At 42.1% G+C, this 24161-nt stretch overlaps 1 protein-coding gene across 1 annotated transcript in view; it reads right to left on the bottom strand.

The window, feature by feature from the left end:
• The window catches only part of DNAH11 (dynein axonemal heavy chain 11), a 3007685-nt gene that overhangs the window by 1353188 nt on the left and 1630336 nt on the right, over positions 1-24161 (bottom strand). Inside the window, exons 50-51 of the mRNA XM_085631597.1 lie at positions 6674-6835; positions 4895-5088 (exon numbers count right to left, since the gene is read on the bottom strand). Coding sequence (XP_085487723.1) covers positions 4895-5088; positions 6674-6835 — 356 coding nt within the window. The remainder of the gene's footprint in view (positions 1-4894; positions 5089-6673; positions 6836-24161) is intronic.

Raw genomic sequence — 24161 nt, 5'->3', positions numbered from 1 at the left:
CGCATGGCTCTGTCTGACACACAATCCTTGCGTCATAGTATATCCATGGGACTTTATTATGCAAATTGTGCCCTCACTCATCTCCTGGTTGCTTTTATTTCCACTTTTGGAAAAAAGGCGTCTTATTCAGCTGCTGCATCCTTCTGTCTACATGCCCTGAAGGTCTGAGTGGTTCCATGAACATGTAAATAATATGATTACCATTGGAAATTGGGTTACTGGTTGAGGGGAGTGAAACCCTACTCAAGTAGCAACCACAATGTCTGTTGGGATGAGGCACAAGCAGAATCAAATTAACTTATACTCAACCCTCTGGTAGCTTGGAACAGAGCTGTCACGCTTAACCTAGAGGCAATATGTAAAGTAATTATGCAGCACTTCAAACAGTGATAAAGTGAAATCACAACACAAGAAAAATCCCACACCAATTTAGAAAAATAGAGTAGAATGTAATACTTTAGTTGATACCACATGGCAAACATCCACTCTGTAAAACCATAGTTAGGAATTTTAAAGATTTAAGTGAAAATAGAGCCTAAAAGCACAAAGTGCCCACTGTGGTTATCTGGTTGCAATGAACCAGGACAAAGTCACAGGATTAGGTCGACCGCAATGGAGTGAGGGCCGGATACGGAGAACCATTTTGGCCTACTGAACAAGAGTACTTTAAATCGTGCCAAGGCGATGCTGGTGTGAAGATTCTTCGTGCAGCAACGGTTCTGGGAAGCCACAAGTCTGTGAAGCGAGGTCCTGTGTCATTGTTGAGAAGGGGCTTTGATGCAAAGTCTTGCATCGAAGATGCATCGAGCACTCGCTACTTCCAAAGAAGCTGCGGGCTGCAATGCGAAGCCCTGCGTCGAGGAGGCATTGCGCGAAGGCGGGTTAGAGGAAGCTGTGATGCAAAGTCCTGCATCGGGGATGCGTCACACAGAGGTTCTGATTCGGAGGTTTGTGAGAAAATGCATTGTTCTGCGGCTCTAATGCAGAGTTCAGGCAGGCAATGCCTCGCACTGCATTGGTTCTACTCACAGTATCACAGCTCAACTGGCCCAGGAACTTCACGCCCACTTTCAGGGGTCCAGGATTAGAGTAGCCCCACTAGAGAGACAAGACTCCCAGCAAACCTTATCCAGGTGTTAGGTTGAAGATGGTTGAAATCTGTTCAGTTCCTGAATCTTTCTAGAAGTGGCATTTCAGAATTGCAACTTAAAATCCGACTTTGCAATTAAAGAGCACTTCTAAGTGTAATTCCCTAAACACCAAACTTATCATTCTTTCCTGCTCCCAATTGAAAGTTAACACCTATTAAATGTAATAGGGGAACCCAACGTTATTCTATGGGAGAGGTAGGCTTTGAACGGCTATACAATTACTACACACTTAGTCATGCAGTCTGATTCAGAAATATATGATTGCCTCAGGAAACATCTAAGAACACATTCCAAGGCTCTATAATTGCCAGACAGAAAGACAAGTGCCTCAATGCAAGTCAACAGCACTATAACATTCTATGTGCAACTGCATCACTAGAGTATTGAACAGCCTATGAAAAAAAGTAGTGAAGTGGTTTCCAATGGCAGAGACGTCACATCCCTCCTCCCCCACGACCCTATTCACCAGGTGCCCTTCTCCAAAGTTTTTCATTCAAAACATTGCTCGCAACATCCCTTTATCAGCAAGCCTCTGACACAGCCCCCTGGGTATAGGAGCACTGGACATATAAACAACAACAAAATGCTCCCATTTGTCAGGTAGAGGGGAAAAAATGAATAAACAAGGACATCGTTGGCATCACTTAATCTCTGTGCACCTAAAAACAAAAAAATTAACCTGACCTTGTGTAATGTAACTTGCGGTTTTGTAAAGCGCTTCAGTACCTTTGGGCCAGTTGAGATCACGCTCTATAAAAATGCCCCCCAAAATGTATCTGACATTGTGTAATGTAACTAACAGCATGAAAAGCACTCCAACACCTTTGTGTTGCCCGAGTTCACATTATATAAACAAGCACCAGAGAAAATGCAACAGGAGTTACCCCAATCTTGCCCTTAACTGTGCTGCAAGGTAGGGCTGATGAAGGTCAGGTGACTGAGGCTCTCTAAAGAAACAAGCAGCGGAGCAGGAGGAATTTGGGGGAAATCCTCGCACTTTTAAGTCAGAGAAAATTAAAGAGGCATCTTGAAAATAAGCATCTGAACCCTCTGATATTACATCTCGGTATTTGAACAGGACAGGGAGATTAAGTGATGGGTGCTGAAGCTGAACCACCGCAGACGGGCAAACAGTTTCACGAGCAGGAATCAAAGAAAAAAATAGTCCCCCAAATGAACATTTAAATCCAGAAGGGCAATGCTAACAGTAATTGGGCACTGCTCTGTGGAAGGAAAACAACCAAAAAAGGAGGGACAAAGAGGAAGGATTACCCACTAGTAAGCAAGCATTTGTGAACAACAATTGAAGGCACACATAAAAAAAGCAATCGGCGGGCTACAAGCTATCAGTGAATACAGCATGTCTTGAAAAGACAGCACATGCGCTGCCCTTCTAGACCTAGAAAGGGATGTTAGGGCCCTGCAAGAGGTTTATCTTGCCAGATTTAAATGGCAGTTTAAAACTGCACCCACAGGCCCCGAAGGCAGGTCTGAGATGTTTAAAGTGCTACTTAAGTGGGGCGGGGGGACACAATAAGTGCTGCAGGCCATTAGTAGCATTTAGTTTAAAGGCCATGGGTACATGTATTGACACTTTACTATAAACTCAAAAGAAAATTAAATATGCCGATTGAGTGTAAGCCAGTTTTACCATGTTTAAAAGAGAGAGCACAAGCACTTTTGGGGTGGTCAGCAGTAGTAAAGTGCCCAGAGTCCTAAGGCCAACAAAAACACGATCAACAAAAATGGAGGACAAAAAGTTTGGGGGTAGAACACCCTAAGGATGTCAGGTCTAACAATTACATTAACACTTGCTTTACAAATCCACTAAAATGTATGTGTTCCAACTCCCATAGTCTTGTCTTATTTTCCAGTGCTGTTCATCTAAAATAACTGTATAAACACTGTTCAAAGCCCCAGTGCTTTGGTCTGCCCTTTGCATCTGATTTTCTCTTATGCCTTCCTGGTCCTAGGACCTCCTTCTTCCACAAGCCTTCTTCAACTCCCATAACTTCATCTGATCATGCATCTCTCTGCAAATTACTGTATACTTCCATCTGTCACCTACATCCCCTCAAACCACCTCCATGCTTTTACCTAGAACCTGTACCTCCTTTTGCTTTAAATATATATAACTTTGGAATTTCTCACTCCCTCTCTGTCTTTCTTTGCCCCCTTTGACTTGCCTGCCTCATCTCTCTCAGCAAAGGTGTTTTTGCTATACATACTGTGCATTACTCTGCCTCTGCTCCCAGTGTCTTTCTCTGCACCAGCAACCCTCTCCACATTCTTCTTTGCCACATATCAATCTGCAAAATCCATCCCCTGCCCCGTGCTTTCCTCTGTTTCAATTTCTGCTCTGCAACCTATGCTTTTTTTATGCATAGCTCCTTAGTGCCACCACTCCCTATCTGGACGTGGGAAACAGACATGCACACACACACTGAGGGCACAACACGGCAAATGATAATTAAAGGTATGCTCCATGCAGGTGTGGGTAGTGGAACCCAGACTTAAAGATTGCGCTGTTCTTCTTATTGTCAGCCCTCATACACTATTTTCCATGCTCATTGATCCTTGGGTTACTTGAAAAGAAACCCACAAGTTGATTGAGAATGAGCCAGACGCAGCCGATAAGTGACTGTGATTACAGGAGAACACAGTGGTGAATATCAGTAGGAGGGTGCTCCCAGAAGGCCATAATCATGGGAAGCATGGAATGTGTTGGTCTAATAAATCCTCTGATGAATAGCCTTACCTCCGCCCGACAGAAGCAGAATAAAATGACACAGAAGAGTTAATGTGGACACTGTAGTGTAATGTGATCATGTGCAGTACGACCCTTGTGGTCCTAGGCGGACTTCTTACAAAGTTATGTAACCAGATGGCAGTTATTTGGGTGTGACTGGATGTGGTCAATAAAGTCTATGACGCAGTGCGTTCAGTTAATGGTTGCATGACAAACAATAAAGACGTGTATTACAGAGTTCCATGTGTGGCGTTGTCATTAGCATGCTTCAGAGCTAGGGTGGATGCTAGAAACACCACAAATGACATAGAGATGGCATAGAAGCAGAGATAGCAATGAACTCAGCTGTGTGTGACACCATACCCACCATTCCTCCCCCAACTACTACAGATGTTCCACTTAGATGAAAGAAAAACATATTTAAATATCAATGTGTATTTTTTTTGTCTGCACATTTTTTGATTTTCCAGCCAGAATAAAAAAAATATCAACTCAAATGTAATCAAGTTTGAAAAGTGTTTTACGAATCTTGTGAAATGTGGGACGACAGTTTATCTCTCGCACACTAGTGTTATATTCCTGCCAAGATGAAGAGATAAACACACAAACCTTTTCGGTGCTTTATTGGTAATTTCAAGTTACCAAAAAGTGTTAAGTACCAGGAGCCCAATAGACCCCTCAATTAAACAGATCGTGTTAAACGCAATCCGGCAATCCTTGAACCAGAGTGGCACCTAGAACATGCATGAAAGAATATAGCACCCGTTTAAATCAAACTATTTAAACTCGAGGGTAAGTAACGTACACCACTGTCCTCTAGATGCTTTTATTTCTCTTTAGGTGTATCTTTACCTGTCTGTCCCTCGACCCTTATACACCAAATTTCCTGCTGCATGTCACCGTCAGCTTTTATGAAATAGACAAACTACACTTAATTAGCAATTTACGGAATTGCAGAATGTAACAATCTACCTTTTTGTGTAGCATTACTTACACATGTTGCATTGCATCCTCAAACAGGAAAAGGTTCATTGCAGCATGAAGCTCATTATAGCTATCAAGAGTCTCCATCAGCAGTTTCTTCAGTACTTCCCATCCTTTGACTGGCATGTAAATTGGTTCTCCTACTCCACTGGCAAAGTGGCAGTAAAGCAGTGGTTGATGGTGTATGACAAGATCCTCCATACCCTGTGATGAGTGGATAAAAAGGAAAATAACAAGTAAAAAATTATTCAAGTGATTTGTTTAAATGGAGAAATAAACTCTACAATGCTGATCTTTGTTAATATCTTCATCTGCATTCGAGGCCACCAGGTCTAAACCGCTGCAGTGATTAATTTGTGACATATCGAGGGCTTGATATATTATTCTGTACTAGGGATGCACACTTAGCAGACTGGCTGGTTTGATAATGGGAAAACAATTTTCAATGGGACCCATGCTCTAATAGGTTGCATCATTAATTATCCATTCGGGGGGGGAGGGATTGGGGGGGGGGGCACAAAACAACCTGCCTAAAGATTATTAATTTGTCGAGTTGCTATTTGTGACTGCAAATGGATGGAGGCCAGCAAGGGATAGCAGAACTTAGTCACGGAATTTGCATTCCGAAATGGGAAGCTTTTTTTGTTGGTTAAATAAATTAGCAGTCAATGTCCATTAAAGTTTTCCCATTTAGAAAACATTTGAGGAGGGACAAAGTGGTCTCCTTGACCACTGCCTCCTCACCATGGGGTCACTGACCTGATTTGCAAAAGGGAATCTGTGCCTTCGGGCAGCTCTTGCTTTAGAAATAGGGTACCAAGCCAGTCCAGGAGTCCAATATTGATCAACGCTTTGTGACCGGAATCGGCGCGTCAAACCAATGATGCACTCCATTGCAAATCCAAAACAGGAGGTGGATGCCGCTTTCATTCACCCTCCTATTGGTTTTTCGCAATGGACCCCAAAATCCCCTATATGACTTGAAAGACTCGTAAAAGGTACTTGGTATATAAAAGGGTGTTCTGCTATAGCAAGCCCTGTGTTTTTGCAAGCCGCAGGCTTTGTAACTGAGAAATATTTCAAAACCTGACGCCCAAAGGGAAGAGACCTAATCTTTTTTCAAACGCCACTCCCCCAGTCTAGAACCCCTGTACGCCCCCCCTCATCTCCACCGGAGGTACCGAATTGCAAACTATCTAGTTTCAGAGTCCTTGTGGATTAATGGGTTCTATATGCAGTAATTATCCACAATACCTATGTAATGTCTTTTTCACATGGTCACCATCCCTAGCAGTGACTCGTGCCTAGTCAATCTCTCCGCACTCCTTTCTTCCCGTCTCATGTGTTGCTTTGTTTCAAGGTCGCTACTTAACGGATTTTTGTGTATGGTTTTCCCTGTTCCCTGCTAATGCCACTCCCTTAGCGGTTGTCTTCTCTGTTCTGTTTGAATAAACTTTAGAGAACATCAAAAAAACACCAAAGACAACACCCTTTCAACCACACACCCTAGGCAAGCGCTTCAGTGCCTCACAATAGAGTAGTAAGCGCTATATAAATGACGCAGTGCAATACAATACAACACAGCATCCACAGAGTAACCATAACACTTCACTAATGGCTGTGCATGATGTTTTTGACCTTAGCATTTCTAGAAAAAATATATTATGAGAGGCGCTTCCAACATCTCAGCATTAACTAAAATTGTATTTATGGTGATTTGTGTGTAGATCACAGCCATGCAGGTATAACGCACTGTAATATTAATGGAGTCACTTGTCATCCTCCTTACCTCAAAATACTTGCGCGCAGTATCTTGCAACACTTTTTGAAATATCTCCGAGTCCCTGGCCTCCACGAGCTTATCACCATAAACACGAGAGGATTCGTGGAGCCACAGGCGGATGAGGTCATTGGGTTGCTTCAGGCAATCAGGAGTTGCAAAGAGGATTCCCTGGAGAAAGAAAACATGACTTCATACAACTGCAGGTCAGAAGAAAAAGGGCATGCTATAGACTTTAGTGAGAGGTCTCTTTAGAACCTGTCCATTCTTCTCGGACAATGCATCTCAATCTTCCATAGCACCTTACTTAAATACAAGAAACACCCCATCTGGCTCATCCTAAGCATACTGGGCCCTATTATGCATTTTTAACCATGAACAAAGGTTTACAGTTGGAAATACCATATGTATACCTGACAAGTATTCAACAGCAAGGATTCCTGGCAGGCGCCAATTTACTTCAGATTTCTCTGCTACAAATGCAGAGATATCTTCGGTCTTTAATCACTCTCAAGGAGTGAGAAGTGGGTGTTTAAAGCCATTTTGGGCCTTTGGAAGTTTGGCAATGTCTACAAACATACATATTTGTGGGCTTTAGCACAGGTGGCTTTATTTCCCTATGTAGGATGATGTGCTATGTAGAATTAGGACCCGGTTGGACATGCCACTAGACATTCCCAGTAGTTCACCTGGAATTCTACACTTGCACTAGTCATAGTGTGTTGGTAAAAAAAAAAACATGCAAACATAAGTTCAGAAAGAGATGTAAAACTATTTCTATACTTTTTGTTTTACAAAGGGATTTTTAACAGTGCTTTCTGTGAGACCTAACTGTGGGAGGACCCCTACCTGAGTACTGTTAAGAGCCTTCTCAAACAAGGAATGACATTAAGGGCCTCATCATGAGAGTGAATGGTTGGACCACCGTCCGCTGTTGGTGCAGTCAGGAGACCGCCTGACAAGCATGTGATGGACCGACCGCCGCATCATATGACCCCCGTGCTGGAGGTTAGAAAGTGCTCCATACCACGGCGGCTTGTGCTGCTTCCAAAAAAAGGGCTGCAGCACAAGCCGTCCTGGTATGGAGCACCTTCTGCACCTGCATGCACCGTGTACCATGCATCATGTGGTGCATGACACACGGTGCATGCAGGTGAGTGGGAGCACTACATGTGCCCCCAGGGTTACTGTATAGTGGTCCACGATGGACGGGGGCCCTGTTTCCTGTTTGAGGCCTTCAGATTCCATTTCCCACAACCTTTTCATGGTGGTCTTCCAGACTGGCAAAGGCTGTCAGATGGGGATATCGTAATCCGGATGGCACTGCACCATTCGGGAATGCGATTGCAACCGCAAGCCAGTGGGGATCGCTGGTCCTGTCTCGGAGATGGTGGTCTTCCCCCCCCCCCCCCCTCCCGAATACTGTGGGTCCAAACACCCAGAATTGTTATCAAGTGGTCGGACCGAAGGGCTGTAGGTGGTTGGGCTGCCACCAATGGCCCGTCGGTGTGAGGTTCGATCGCCATCATAATAAGGCTCTAAGTCTAGTCCCATCCAACCTTAGTCATCACAAAAAACTTCATATGCTAAGCAAACAAAGGTCTCACATGTGAAGAGGCTTAAGTGCCCCCAGAGACCAGGCTTAAAGACCCAATATCTCTAACGGCCATTCGAAGGAAGGACAGGGATTCCTTGTAAAGAAAGGATTCCTTAAGTGGCTTGAGAAACTGGCAGCCATAATGTTATACTGTAGCTCTACTCAAAATAAGAGTCTTAACACTAGATATTGCACTTACATCTCTCAAAGTCAATTCAATTCAATCTTCAAGGTGACAATCAAAGTTATCTGCCCCATGTGAATTAGAGGTCTCAAGAACGTGCTCTCTGATCCAACAACCAGAGCACAGTTTGTGAACCCTTTATTTGGTATACCAGAAATGAATTGTAGAGTGTTCTCTAAAATGATGGGCAAACTATTTTATACCGGGACAGTCAAATCCAACTCAATCTTTGTCATTTGGTGTTTACAAGGACCTAATCCCAAATACTGAAAGAGGGTAGGGATTTTAGTCTCTCATCATCAATTTGAGAGGGACGCTTTGGGGCGTAATTGAAACCCACAATCCTAACCAGATCCTTATTGATTTAATTACTTCCTTCAACATTACAAAGAGAATGCTTCCAACATCTGATGCAAAGCGCTTTCTGTACAAACCTATGGTATTATATTGTCTTTGACAAACAGGAAGGAAATTGGAGTGTGTCCAGCATTTGCACATTTGCAACATGAAACTGCTGTGAAGATCTGTGGTAGGTCATTCGAACATAAATGAAAATGGGGCCGTGGACCCTTTTATTGAGAATGCCCATTTGGTCCTATATCTTTAAGAAGAAACTATTAACTGGGCCATAGACTCACTCATTCCAGCACTGCAAGCCAAGGGCCACTTTTAGGCCAACATACCCCAAAAGCATCTTAGTACACGTTATGGAATAGAAATAGTCTAAAAGCTTGCTCAAAGGTGCTATATCCCTCTCAGAAACCTGCTTCAGAGGGGCACATTACCGGATTTACACCCACATAAAATTGGTAACGATAGGTCAGAAACTTTTCAAAGACTTTTCCGACAGCATTAATAAGGGAGAATGGCCTTTAACTGGATGGATGGCTCCAAGGACATTTTAAAGGTTATTTAAGTAGCCAGGGGCTGTCCTGTATTCCTTGGAACCGAAGTGCATTATAAGTACAAAGATAAATGTTCCCAAAAATAAATGTTTGTTAAAACTAAAATATGTGAATTTGTGGTCAACAAATCAATTGTATGAGCGAATGAATGGCATGTCAGACAATTAAGGGCTGAGTATTTAAACCAACAAGGGGAAAAAGAATATTCTGAGACAAAAGAATTCAATAGATGATCTCTCACAGACATGGTAAAGAACATCATGTTCAAACGACCAGGGTGGTAGAAGCAAGTGAGTGGTAACTCGGTGATCAAGCAGTACACAACGTCTGGATATAACAATACAGTAACATGCATACTAGAAGAAAAGAAGTATTTGGCTGTGTATTTTGAAGCGTAAAATAGCAGGGATCTAAGTCAGGAATCCAAATTGAATACTTATTAAAAATACAGTCCAATAGCTGTCAAACATCGACCGTGTTTCAAGTCCTATTAGGTAATCTTTTGGACTCTGTCAGGATAGGAACTGGTAACACTATTTATAGTTATCTTCTTTTAAAAAAAAAAAAGGGTGAAAGAGTGATTCAACAGCTCTAGACAGTGGATGTACAAATCGGGGAAGCTTTAGAAAGTTTTCAAAAGTTAGTTATCTGAGAGATAACAGTACGGAGTTTAAGGCAGTTTTGTTTAATAAAACATGGCCAATTGTTCCATTGAGGACTTTAGGTAGGTTGGAAGTGCTAAAATGAGCAGGAGGGCACTATTCCTGTCTAGCAATGGAATGCTGTACTTGATGTATGTTATGATTAGCTCTAATGGAGCTGGTGATGTGATGTAGAACCTTTCCTGTGTCATGGAATGGAGTGATGCTTGGTATGATGCATCACTCATTCCATGGATTGAAGGAAGATTGAGGCGGTTGGTGCTGTCTTATGGATCTTGCTGTGTCTCTTATTAAATCTCCATTTCATCTTTAAAGTGGATCCCGACTATTATTTCACTGGCGACGAGAAGACTATGCCTGATTGGGGACAGGTAGCACGGCGAAGCACCAATTCCCCTGACTGAATTTCTAACGTCTCTTCGAGTTCTCTTGGAGCCCGAGTGGCAGAGACTCGTGATCGACAGGAGCAACCGGAAGAAGTAACCGACAGGAAGAATGCTCTACTCTCCGTGAGTTCGTTGTTAAATTGAACAATATTGGACAATATTAAGTTATTTTGGTTGAAAAAGACAAAAAGTACCGTTATCTCCACGCGCTGGTCTTCGCGTGCTGGTTTGTGTTCTGTCGGCTGGAACGCAACGCACGTCTCGGCACGCACGTTTCAAGACACTCGTCATCTTGTAACCTAGCAACGCCTCAACGCTCCTGTATGATTGGCCTTTCTGCAACATCGTGTGTTACCCTGGCAACAAACGCGATAAACGGAGACACGAACAAAGCGTTTTTGTCAATAAATCTTTAAGCATGAGCACACGCTTAATGGAATATTGCTTGAGAACAACACCAACTTACTGTTGTATATCTTTATATTGAGTTGGCATATAAACAAGAACTTTTCCAGATATGACGGATTCTGATGGAATTTTATAGAGGATTGGTGGATTTAAAATCATTTACAAATTTATTCTGATTTGTTCCAGTGTTCCTATTTTTAATAAAAATGGCGTTAGCCTCATCCTCTAGTATGTCACAACCACCTCCTTTTTTGTCCGAAGAGGGTGATCCCATTTTGCCCTGGAAGAGGTGGAAAAACCTTTTTGACTCCTACATTGTAGCCATTGGTGGGGAGAAGTTTTCGGCTGTCAGGAAACAGGCTATCCTACTTCATAACTTGGGCGTAGAAGGAAGAAACACTTACGACAGCATGGACCTCATTCCTGTGGGCGAGGGCGATGCTGCTCCTAGCGATGTGTATGAGATGTCCCTGGTTATGTTGGAAAAGTATTTTGGTCCACGTATCAACGTGGTTCTGGAGAGACATACATTTTTTACTAGGATCCAGGGTCCAGTTGAACGTGTTGGCAGCTATGTGGCAGCTCTGAAAACTCTCGCACGAACGTGTGAGTTTGGTGATCTTGCGGATTCGCTAGTAAGAGACCAGTTGGTAAGATGCACCAACAGTATTCGAGTTCAGGAAAAACTCTTATCTAAAAATCCCTCTTTGACTGAGGCTGTAGCCATTGTGGAGGGAATGGAGAACACTTCTAAGTGGGTTAAAGAAATTAGGAAAAACAAGGAAGAGAAAAGTCAGAAACCTAATGAAGTACATGCCATAGAAGAAGAAGAAAATAATTTGGAGACTTGCAACAGTTTAGCGAAGATTTCTGCGTCTTCCGGTGGGAAGACTGTTGAGAAGGATGTACGTGTGCGTGTTCCCTTGAAGAGCACTCAAAGCAAAGTAGAACATGACAATCACAGTGGTTCTTCTCCTGATAAGCCCACTTCTTCAGTCTCTAAACCTAAATGCATGAGATGTGGAAGCTTCTCACATTTCTCTAATTATCCGCATTGTTTTGCCAGGGAGGCAGTGTGTAACAAATGTGGTGTCAAGGGGCATTATGCTAGAGTCTGCAAAGCTTCTGACAAAGCTCGCAACCCTCAGAAGAATGTGGAGATTGTGCGTACCATTCTTTTGAGTGTTAGGGCTGATGATGGGAAAATAGATGCAGATAGTATAACCATGCCAGAGCGTAAAATAATGGTTGATGGGTTTGACTTTTCTGTGTTGGCTGACTCGGGATCGCCTTTTACCATGATTGGTAACAAACAGTGGGATGAGTGTGTAGGTCTTGACAACGTAGCATTGTTGAGGCCAGATATCAATCCTGTCAGCTACGGGGGTTCCAAGATCAATGTCCTAGGTTATGTTCAAGCATCTATTCAATTTAAAGATAGGTGTACTATGGGGAAAGTTTATGTAGCTGAAAGGGGTGACAACCTGCTTGGGTGGAGGCATCAGCGTGATCTTGGCATCATGCTTAACCCTTGTGCTAAGGATCCTAATAATCAGGTCATGTTGGTAGATTCTTGGAACTCAAGTTCTGAATGTTTTGAGAAATTTCCCGAAGTATTTTCGGATAGCCTAGGCTGTCTGAAGGGGTTTGAGCATCGCATTGTCCTCAAAGAGAAAGCTATTCCTTGTGTGCACAAGGTAAGGAGGGTGCCAAACATGATGATTGAACCACTGAAGGCCGAGTTACAGAGATTGCTCAAATTAGGAGTTATTGAGGAAATCGAAGCCTCAGAGTGGCTTGCTCCCATTGTTCTTGCCCCTAAGGATGGTGGAGCAAGTGTCCGAATGTGTGTGGACTTGAGAGGACTGAACGAATGGATTTGGGTGGATCGCCAACCTTTGCCCAATATTGCCGAGTCCCTTAGTGTTCTTTCTGGGGCCAAAGTATTTAGTGTGTTGGATTTATCCTCGGCCTACCATCAAGTTGTACTGCACAGGGACTCAAGACATCTCACATCTTTTGTAACACCCATGGGAGCGTACCGGTTTTTGCGTATGCCCTTTGGGTTGGCATCAGCAGCGGCATGCTTCCAGAGGGTCATGAAGATGGTTTTGGGGGAAGTAATTAATGTGATGTTCTTTCAAGATGATATTTTGATATATGGGAAGGATGAGAGAGAGCATTGTACAACCCTTTACACGGTATTGGAGAAACTGAGGGATGCTGGACTCACGGTTAAAAAACAAAAATGTAAGATAGGTGTGAGTTCAGTAACATACTTGGGTCATGTAATCTCTGGGAAGGGGATACAACCAAAGTTGGAATTGGCTGAAAGTGTGGTGAAAGCACCTATTCCTCAAGATAAGGACCAAGTAAGGTCGTTTTGGGGACTCGCTGAGTTTTATTCCAAGTTTATACATGGGTTTGCTAGTGTTGCTGAGCCGATCAGAGTCCTGCTTAAGAAGGGGACACAGTTTACTTGGTCTGACGATTGCCAGAAAGCTTTTGATTGTATAAAGATGGGGATAGGAAAAATGCCTACCCTAGGACATTTTGATGTTAATCGGAAGACCTTACTTACAACTGATGCCAGTCTTAAAGGGTTGGGGGCTGTGTTGTCTCAGGTTGTGGATGGGGAGGATAGGGCAATTGCTTTTGCCTCTAGAGCCCTTAAGGATGCTGAAGCAAATTACTCGTGTATTGAGAGGGAAGCCTTGAGTGTGTTCTGGGCGGTACAGCACTTCAGGTTTTACCTTTGGGGAATTCCTTTTGTGGTCCGGACAGATCATCGTCCTTTGGTACAAGTTTTTTCATGCAGGCATAATGAGAACATCACACCCAGGCTTAAACGCTGGAGTGAAGGCCTACAGGAATTCAATTTTGTTGTTCGGTATATACCTGGTATGAATAACAAATCTGCGGATTGTCTCTCTCGTTTGCCTGTTGGGGAGTCCACGGATTGCAGTGAAGTGGAGTGTGTGTCATGGGTTGCTGAGCCTGCTTTCTCATCTGAAGAGTGGGTGGAGGGTGTTAATGGTGACAAAGAATTTGCTTGCCTGAAAAGATGGGTGAGTCATGGATGGCCTGATTATAAAGTCCTGGATCAGGAAATGAGACCTTACTGGACTGTGAGGGAAGAGTTGTCGTTTTGTTGTGATAATCTCATGAGAGGTGGAAGGGTGATTCCTCCTTGTGTGTTCAGGGACAAAATAATTAACCTTGCCCATGAGGGACATTTGGGCAGGAGTCTGACGAAAGCCCGCGTAAGAGAAAAATACTGGTGGCCTGGTATGGATCGGATGATTGAACTAGTGGTTAAAGATTGTGTGTCCTGTGCCTCCAACGACAAGTCTCATATTCCCAGCAATGTTCCTCTGTCTCCTGTGGTGGTTCCTGAAAAGGCATGGTCAAAGCTGGGTCTGGACATTGTGGGGCCATTTGAGCTTTTACCTTCTTTTGAGAGATTTGTTTTGGTTCTTGTGGACTATACCTCTAAGTGGGTAGTTACTAAGTGCGTATCGGTGGCTAATACTAAAACGGTGATAGATTTCCTGAAAGATGTCTTTGTGTCTGAGGGGGTTCCTAGGTTCTTAATTACTGACAATGGGGTGCAGTTTGTTTCCCATGAAATGCACAACTTCCTTAAAGACTTTGACATTGTCCATCAAAAGACAGCTTTATATTCACCTCAAGCTAATGGGTTGGCTGAGAGAATGAACAGGGTGGTCAAAGGATGTGCTCAACGGGCTCTTGAGTCTAAGATGCCTTTTAGTACTGTTTTGAGGGATACTTGGTGGGCTCACCGTACTACGCCTAATGCTGTTACTTTAAAGTCTCCTTTTAAAGTTTTGAGGGGGAGGAAAGCTTCTTCCAAATTGAATCCTAGTTGGTTACCTTCTAGTTTGGAAGAAGAGTTGTCTGTTGAAACTAGGAAAGCTAGGATTTCTGAGTATCAAAACAAATACAAGTCTAGTTATGATTCCAGAATGAATGTTAAGTACAAGAAGTGGTGTGTGGGAGACCAGGTCTTGGTGAAGAATCCTAGGCATACCTTCAAAGGTAAAACACGTTATTTGGGTCCCTTTACCATTGTAGCCACCAAGAAGAATGTGGTAAAGGTTAACACGGGTTGCTGGTGGAGTATGTCCAGGTTGGTCAGGCACACTGGTGCTTCCCAGAGTGCAGAGTGTTCTGACCTTTCTGAGATGGGTGGTAATCATTCAGAAAGTGAAGAGGTTGGAGGGGAACCCGAACAGCATCCGTCCAGGTCTAGGAGGGTACCTGTTAGGATGAAGGACTATGTACTGTACTAATGTTATCTTGATTGAGTCTTCTCTTATAATGTATGTTAAGATGATGGACCATGTACTGTACTAATGTTGCTTTGTTTGAGTCTGTTCTTATATTGTATTTTCATTTTTTTAGAATTTGTTCTTAAAGTTTTATGTATTCTTTCATTTGGGTGGGATGGGGATGTGTTATGATTAGCTCTAATGGAGCTGGTGATGTGATGTAGAACCTTTCCTGTGTCATGGAATGGTGTGATGCTTGGTATGATGCATCACTCATTCCATGGATTGATGGAAGATTGAGGCGGTTGGTGCTGTCTTATGGATCTTGCTGTGTCTCTTATTAAATCTCCATTTCATCTTTAAAGCGGATCCCGACTATTATTTCAATGTACTTTCCTAAAGGATGGAAACAATACTGTCCCTTTTCAAGTGGAATGTATCTGGCAGGTAGACATTTTAATCCAGCCCTTGGGGAATTACCTGCCTTTTTTTCGATTTACGGCCCTAAAAACCTATTAGTCAGAACCTCAATCTCATATCATTGATGAATAAATTGATGCTGATGGTAAAGGTGCTGGATTGGAGTCTTAAAAGAAGAGTTTTCCAAATATGAACTAGAATAATAACTAAACCATTTTGCTTCAGCAATCATCAGTTCTACCATAGTAATAAGCACTTTATACCAGAGGCGACAAGAATCTCTAAAGTAGTGGACTGTTTTCTGCCTCCTTCAAATATTCACAGGCTCTAACAACCGAGTCCTTTTCTCTTTCTGATTTTCTAAATATTGCTCCTTTTCAGTGATATTCTGACAGAAGAAAGAGGACCTATTTGTCTGCTTCATACATTTTGTATTTGTGCAGCATTCATTGTGAAGCCACAATTAGTGGGTTATTAATGAGTAAACTTAGGAAGAATTTGAGAAATATATTTTGGTAGCTTCTTTCGACTAAATAAAAGAGAACACAATTTATGATGAATTCTTCTCTGCCAAACACATTTCATATATGGAAAACATTAATTAAAAAGCTCAATAAGGACAGACTCCTGATGAGTAGCTACTCACTTAGCAGATCTAAAGGTATAAGCTATATGGAATATTAGCATACTTAAATGCTTGGCAAAGCGAAACCTCTCTCCATCTATAACCAGAATAATGGTCAAATGATCATGGTCGCTATCAAGCCTCTGGTTTGTTACCATGTTTCTTCTCAAGTTCCGTACCTATATATAATATAATGCATAATCCATAAATGTACTGTAACTAATGTTATAGAAAGATGGAATAGGGCTCATATGATTTATACTTCCTGCTAATAACCGTTCATTACCTTTCATTACAAAAATAATTCAAGAACTCTTGTGCCTATTTCGTACACAAATCTACAGTAAGAAGGAATTCAACATGCTATATCTTCAGCATCAATTCCCTTATTTGGACCAAAATCAAGGTGTGGTATTTTCTCTTTTAATTATTAGAACATACTGGCATGCACCTGTTACTATTTTTGGGTGCTTTAATCGGTTCCTCAGATGATTCAGCACCTTTGGATTACCATAATGTATCACCCCTACATCATACATTGTGAGGAAGTACCTCTTTTTGAATGGTCACTCCTATTTTTTGTGGACTAATGCTGCTGGCTTTTGAACTCTGCACACTCGACCACTGCTGTCCATGTCCCAGTGTATGTGCTCTGACCCAAAAAATATGGCAGAATGGTAGACTACTTATTAGCTTATTTAACTTTCCGGTAAAGCTGTAGTATCTGGTTTAGGAAATACACCAATGGCGCAGAGAAGTTACATTCCACCTGTGGACTGCAGCATGTTATACTGCCCACTAGGTTGACAAAGAAAACATGACTAGAGGTCTAACTGTGGAGCATGACTTTTAAATCTGCATGTGGACCAGTCCAAATAACCCTTTTGACAGTAGACAATCCTACTTTTAAATATGAGATAAGTCATCCTCAAGCAGTCTGTGTAGCTCAATAGGTAGTGTACCTAGTATTTAAAAGTGTTACATGCAAGAATATAATGTTAGGATATACCTACAGTGGCGCAAAAAAGATATTCGTACTGCGAAAGGGATGTAGTTCTCCTATGAAAAAAACTGAAGTAAAAAAAAAAAATCAGAACTTTGATATTGTTTGTTTGGAACAAGCTACCGTAATAATTCTACAGATTTTGTATCCTGTTTATTAATCAAAATAAAACCTGATTCACTGGTGAAGTTGGATTTGTAATATTTATGAAAGGTGACTTTTGAAAAGTTAGACTTTGTCTGCCTGAACACACAGTCGTCTAATTAGCATTAGCCTGCCATCAGCTGACCCTGGTCAGTGCTTCCCTTAATGAGGTGCAAAAACCACTTCCTTAAGAGAAACATTGGTTTAAGTGGTTTGACAGGAGGACCGGTTTGTGAGTTATGAGACATCTAGAAGTTAAGGAAGGGCGGAAGAGTAGAGTTCAGGAATTTCATGAACTTGAAAAGGACCAAGGTGGGGCCTGCCTAATCATAGTGTAAAGGGAGATCTGATCTGGGAAAGAGTAGCTTATGTACCCTTGGCCAGCTGTGGCCAGCTTAGCCTCTGTCCAGTGGAAGTTGAGCTGTTCCCAGAACCAGTTCCCTAAAAACAATCCTGGGTGGTGCACCAGCCTATTGGATTTGCCTCAGAATACTGCACTTTGAGATATTTTGCAATCAGAATGTGCTGCAAAAGTGGGAAGGGATGCCCTGAGAACTGTTTTTTAGTGGATTAAGGAATGTCCAGTAGTCACCCCCACCCACTGGCTAGTGAACGCTACAAAGGAGCATCTGACCCACACCTCATCAGAACATATTTGAATCTGAGAAAGAATAGAAGATGACAGAATCTGCTGTTTATGACTGCTGGCATTCTGAGGGACTGGACCTGCTACAACTTGAAACCAGGTTTGAGAAGTGAATGCCAAGGGTCAGTTGCCTGACTTCCTATGTAGCTATACAGGTACAATGATATGAAAGAGGTCTTTTTTCTAGAGTGCTCAGCTGGCCAGTAGCAAGTAGAATCAGATTAGATCTTGTTGATGGCCACTGCTGGAGTACATCTTGGCCTCTTAGTGCTGCCAGGGCTTGCGCCTGAAAATGCAGAAAATTCAGGACTTAAATGTTTTGGACCACCAAGACCTCCAGAGCCGTCAGGGAGACCCCACAGTAATGGTTTTCAATTTCAATGCACTTTCCTCGGATACAGCTTCAGTCTCATCCTACTGGAGGATTTTGAACTCCATGAAAAAAGAATAAATCAAAAAGGTAAAATCCTTGACCGGGATCCGACCCATGCTCCATCACGGTAGGCCTGAAATAGCACTTAGGTCCCAGTCTACTGCTTCCACGGTCTATTATGTGTGCTTAGTGCTTTTTGACACTATTTGTACTCAAAAATTGAAAAGCTCAAATCTCTGTTTCCCTTTTTTGTTGTTGTGGTGTTCTTTTGTGTATTAAATTTCACTTAATCATTCTAATTCAGTTTGAGATTTTTCTAGTTTGGTGTTTTGACTTTAATAATGTTTTGGTACTGCATAAATACTTCACACATTCCCCCAAGTTAAGCAGTTCTGCTCTGTGCCATAGCTACCACGGAGTTGCGCCCAGGTTAAATTGGTGACTTTAGGGTTCACCTTAACAAGTTAGTATTATTACTCCTTGATATGGGTGAACACCCACCATAATATTCCACTTTGTTACATTGATGCAAAACCAAGAAAGAAAGAGACCACACAAACCCCTTGGCAACCTGACTTTATAAAATGTATTTTCTCAGCAATGAAAAAGCTACTTATAATAAATTGTAAACTAGAACAACTATTACCTAACTTTCATCAAAGAATGGGAATAAATATAATACTGAGGAAATAAAAACTCGAGCAAAGGAAAATGGCTTCCCAACTTTGAGGCTGCACCATAGTTCCCAACGTCTGAAAGGACAGCGAGTTATTAAGCAAATTACACTGACTTGATAGGCAAGGCATGTCAGCAGAGTGGCTGAAAAGGACACATTTTTTTAGATAATTTTGATCTCAACATTTTTTTTTTAAACAGGGTGTATGTTCCTCCACCTCAGCCCTGTGTGGCCTCATTCGCCATTTTGTTAGATGTACCTAAGCCGAAGTGACTGTGGAGCATGGCATGTGAAGATCGTATTTCCTATAGCACTTCTATGCTGTTCTTATCATTATTAAAAAGGCAATTTACTCTATGCCTGCCTATAACAAGTTATAATATATATTTTTTACTCTATGCTTACTAACACACAGTAATTGGCTCACTTCGGCATTTAATGTCAGATAGATATTCTTTTTTATTTAAGTAAAATATGTTTAACATACTGGAGATTCAGTAAGTAGCACTATCTTTTCTTCATTGTGAAGAGCCACAGACCTTAAAGGAAGATTTCAAAAAAAAAAACTATACATACTAGAAAAACAACTCTGTTCAGTTTTCTGTGTCCTCCATCTGCTCCCCAACAAAACCAAAAACAATCCGGTAATATGAGTAATCCTGGGACTATCAGGTATATTGGGTGTACAGTTCTTTGGCGTATCCAAACCTGGGGGTTCCTGGGCTGCAATCATGCAATCACATTAGAAACAGAATGTGGCTGGCCCTAATAAAAGGCTTAATAAGGATTCTACATGACATCCAAGTCACCACCACTACTAACTTGAGAACACCTACTTGAAGACATAAAAATGTGGAGTCCCTTTATTGTGGAGCCAAAAAACTTATCGCAAAGAACTGAAGAGAAGTGGTCAATTCTTGACAACAGATTCATAGAGGTAAAAAAGAATAATCAACAAAATGTGATGGAAAAATGGATGACTTCGAGCAAGGGGATTGAATCCTTTAAACGTCAACCAGAGGATTTGGAAAATCTGAACAGAAGAAACAATCTGAGGCTGTTTGGGAGGAAGCTAAAGGTTCTGTACAGTTGTTTTTCTTGAAGATAAATAGTGAGAAAATAGCTAGAGAGAAGCTTCAAATTTTAAAATAAAGAGGGATTATTTAGAAACATCATTAGGCGTATCCTACAATGTACAAATTTGATGAAGATTTTTATCAGTGAATAAGGAATGGAAGTATATAGTTTAGATAGATCAGAATGTGGTCTTTTCACAAGAGGTCTCTGGAGCTACAGCAGAAGGAAGAAGCACATTTTCAGCTCTTTCTCCACCATTGTACTCCAAAAATAGTGCATTTGTCTTGATCCATCATTGTCTGTTCAGAATTAGATGAATAAAAAAAACATGTGAATGTGCGGACACTGCAAAATATAAGGATGTCACTTGTCATCATAAGGCAGATGGAACAGGTGTTGAAAGACTTTACATGAAGGTATTTTAGGGGTGGGCGGAATTTGAGTAGTCGCGTTACGCAATGCTCCGCGAAATGGTATCGCACACTCTCCCGGTACTGCACGGCCGGCTACCAAAATCTTGTGGCGCACGCGAACGGATAGGAAAACTCATCGGCGAATGCAGGGATCCCGTGAAGTCGCTACCGCGCGCACAGACACACATTTTGAAAGCGCGAACAAGGAAAAAATTCCACTACGCCGCGGATCGCAGAATTTTTGGCAATTCCGTGTTCCCCACAGAATGCGGTATTGCCAAAATTCCGCAAATTCTGCAAGCGGAGCGGAATTTACCACCCAGGCCTGGTATTTATATACTCTTGTTTTTCTATGTATATGGTGATTTAATGATTTAATCAATATAGGTTTTGTCTTTACATTTTATTGAATTATTTTTGCTTTATAGAGGTTTGTCTCTAGGTTTTTCTCATGATATGTATCGTTTTTAGGTGGATTTCTGATCAACTTACCATTGTTTAGAACATGTCCTCTTTTTCAATGTGCAAGTCTTGCTGTGATTTTGATTGTGGTACTTTTTGTTACATCATATGTCCTAATCATCCTAAAATAGTTTCAAATCCACCCCACAAGCTTGGCCTAGCTGATTTGCATCATCAACAAAACTATTCACAAAAGAGCAACAACATAGGCTCAAAACTAGTCATCTCAGATGGCTATCACTCACTCTCAAGTGGAGAATGTCTCCTCCTGAAAACTCCACAGTTCAAAAAGCATACAACTTAAAGCAGTCCTTTTCAGGGAGTGCTCTCAAGATTTGAAACTCCATTCCTCTGGCTATAAGAAATATCTTTGCCATGACAACTACACAAAAAACCTCAAAGATCTACTTTTCAATTATTACTTTGAACTATGACAAGTAATATCCTTGCTGGCAATCAGTCACCCAACTTAATGCAGTGATAGAAAATAATCCATCAGAGTTCTGATGGCCCTAGGCCTGCTTCCCTATATAAACATAACTGCTCTTGAGTTTTGATATGAATACAAAGACAATTAAGTGTATTCCGTTCCCTTTCCACGACTCAACACTGGCTTTTCTTCACCATTTGCTACGACTTTGGGCTACCAGCTTTTGCAACATGCTTTTGCTCCCTCTACCCCACGTAGTATTGGATTATTATTAGGGATGGGTGGAACACATGGAGATTGTCTCAGTGGAATTCCGCAGAGTTGCATAAAAACTCTGTGAGATTCCTCAGAGTACCACCCACCCTTCAAAACCACTTTTTCTCTCGCCTTCATTAGGATAAGTACATCTTGTAATGCCTGCAATCGGCCGTTGTTTGCATTTAGTTTACCTTTGTTTGTTTAGTTCCATTTACTGCCACTTCGCCTCCACAGTTGCCACCCACAAGTTGGTGCCACCCCCAATGTGGAAAGGTTTAACAAAACAGGGATTCAGAGAAAGCTTTCAAGCAGCAGCGTCGAGACTGCAGGGAGGGGAACTGGAACCAAACCATGTGCACAGTAGCCCAAACAATGTCTGCCAGGTACACACTGGTAATTTTTCCCCTCTGGAGCATACTCACTCTGCCTTATGGTGTAGGTTTTAGTAGCGGCTACAATCACCGTCATGTCTGATGCTTCGCCCACCAGGTCGCCTCATTATATCATTGAAACACAGTTAGTACCAGAGCTTATTACTAAGTTTGCACTCCAGCAGGTGCTTTATATTTTGCACTACCTAGTAAGATGTGATTTTATGGTGATTTTTCTGAGATTTATTTAACCAGGATTAGTCCAGTTATTGGTGGCTGATGGCGGTCATGACACAGACAGATACTCGCCCTGTAGCTGCCCCGGGTCTGCTGAGGGCTAGGCCCTGGGGGAGCCGGAGCTGGAAAAGACCGCACAAGTGTATGTGCTTGTGTACCCTGATAGGCCCCTCCTGCCTACAAAGACAAGTCATCAAGTGTCAAAGACCACCTCAGTAGACGGAGTGGTAGGCTGAGAGAGCCAGCTGGGTGTAGTAGCTCAAAGCAGTCTGTGGGTTTGGCAATACTCCCCCTGACTACACAAAATGTGACCGTTTGTAGATGAGCGCACACCTTCTTTCAAAGGCATTGTACTTGTGGTGTCCTGTATCGCTTGTAAATACACACTGGTGTTGCTCACTTCAGTGAAGTAGCTAAACTGAATTGCAAGAGTGGGAATACTTCACGAGTATGACTGGAAGGAGCACTTTAGACTTCACTTTCTGTAAGATACACAGAGCGTCTTCCACAGTACAAGTGCGAAAGCTGAGTGGCATAACCACATCACAGCAAATGTCTGTGAACACACATGACACACTGATGTACACAGTCTGGCTCACAAATGCATGTCATATGCACAGTCCTTGTTCCCCCTAGACTCACCTTCCGTGTTGGTGTGCGCCATCCCTAACCAGCAAATCTATCATTCAGCACCAGGAACCGGTGTTCTGATGAAACTTCACTCACGGCAAGGGCGAAGAGATCCTTTCAACATTGCTAACACATGCTCCCTGTGTGTGTGGGCCTCTTTTTTTGCTCTGAGCCCTCAAGGCTGCCATCACATGCCTCTGCTGGGCCCGCACTGTACACTCTGGTGCTACTGCTTTCACTCTATGGAAACAGCGAGAGCTCGCGTGTCTAGAGCATCACCATCAGAAACATACAGGTTTATCAATACAAACCCAGTTCACAGTGACCACCGGCATCCTCCAGATACACAGCAGGCCAAGCTTCAATGTAGCATCCTGCCCAGCCTAATCCGGTGCTGCGCATATTCTTATTGACAGTAGCCACACTGAGTGGGAGGTAAACTCTGCTACGCTGCGGATTGCACCATTGTTGCTGAACCCCGCTCTCCAAGCAGAGTAGCAAAACTCCACAAATTCCACTGGCAGAGTGGAGGTTACAGCCCACCCCTAATTAATATGCCACTTAATGTTGCTATCTGCTGTAGACATTGTGCCATTTCTGCTCTATTTTTCTACAAAATACTGCCATCATTTATACTGCTCTGCTTCCCTAGTGGGTCTGATTCAAAGGACAAAGAAACATGAATAAATCAGTAAATAAACTTTATGCCGTGAAACAGGCTGTGATAAGGGTTTAGAGTCAATTGGGTTACATATTGTTTATTTTTATTCCAAGCCTCTAAACAGATGTGCTCCCAAAGATACACCATTTAATGTGAAAGGTATCGTTTTGTATAAAACAAGAATCCACAAGTGAACAAGACATTGTGTAAATATTCATACATTTGAACTACTTACCATTGTTTAATGCTGTATGAGACTTTAATCTGTCCTACAAAATAATATGTAACTAAGGAAGAATTTCTAGTGACATTGGTCTTTAGAAGTTTTACAAGTCATCACTGTGAATGTTCCACCATATCTTTTTCTTGTCTTCTGGAACATGGTGTCCACCTCAACAGTTCAAACATATCCAGTGTTCAGCACCCTCCCTACACTTGTAATCCAAACCATCAGGATCTATGTTGGATTTGGAACTAGACCAGTGACATTGCCATTGGCCCGAATGAATGACATTCTTAACAAAGAACTGCTCAGAAATAATTTCTGGTGTGTAACAAGGGAAATATTTTTCTGTTTTTTCATGTAGCTCCTGCTGTCTACCATACTATAATTTGGCTATAATTGGGCCATCGATTG

Source organism: Triturus cristatus, chromosome 10, assembly GCF_964204655.1.
Source record: "Triturus cristatus chromosome 10, aTriCri1.1, whole genome shotgun sequence".
In the NCBI taxonomy this organism is placed as follows: domain Eukaryota; kingdom Metazoa; phylum Chordata; class Amphibia; order Caudata; family Salamandridae; genus Triturus; species Triturus cristatus.
Note: the sequence above shows the minus strand (reverse complement) of the source record. Positions and strands in the feature narration are given on the sequence as shown.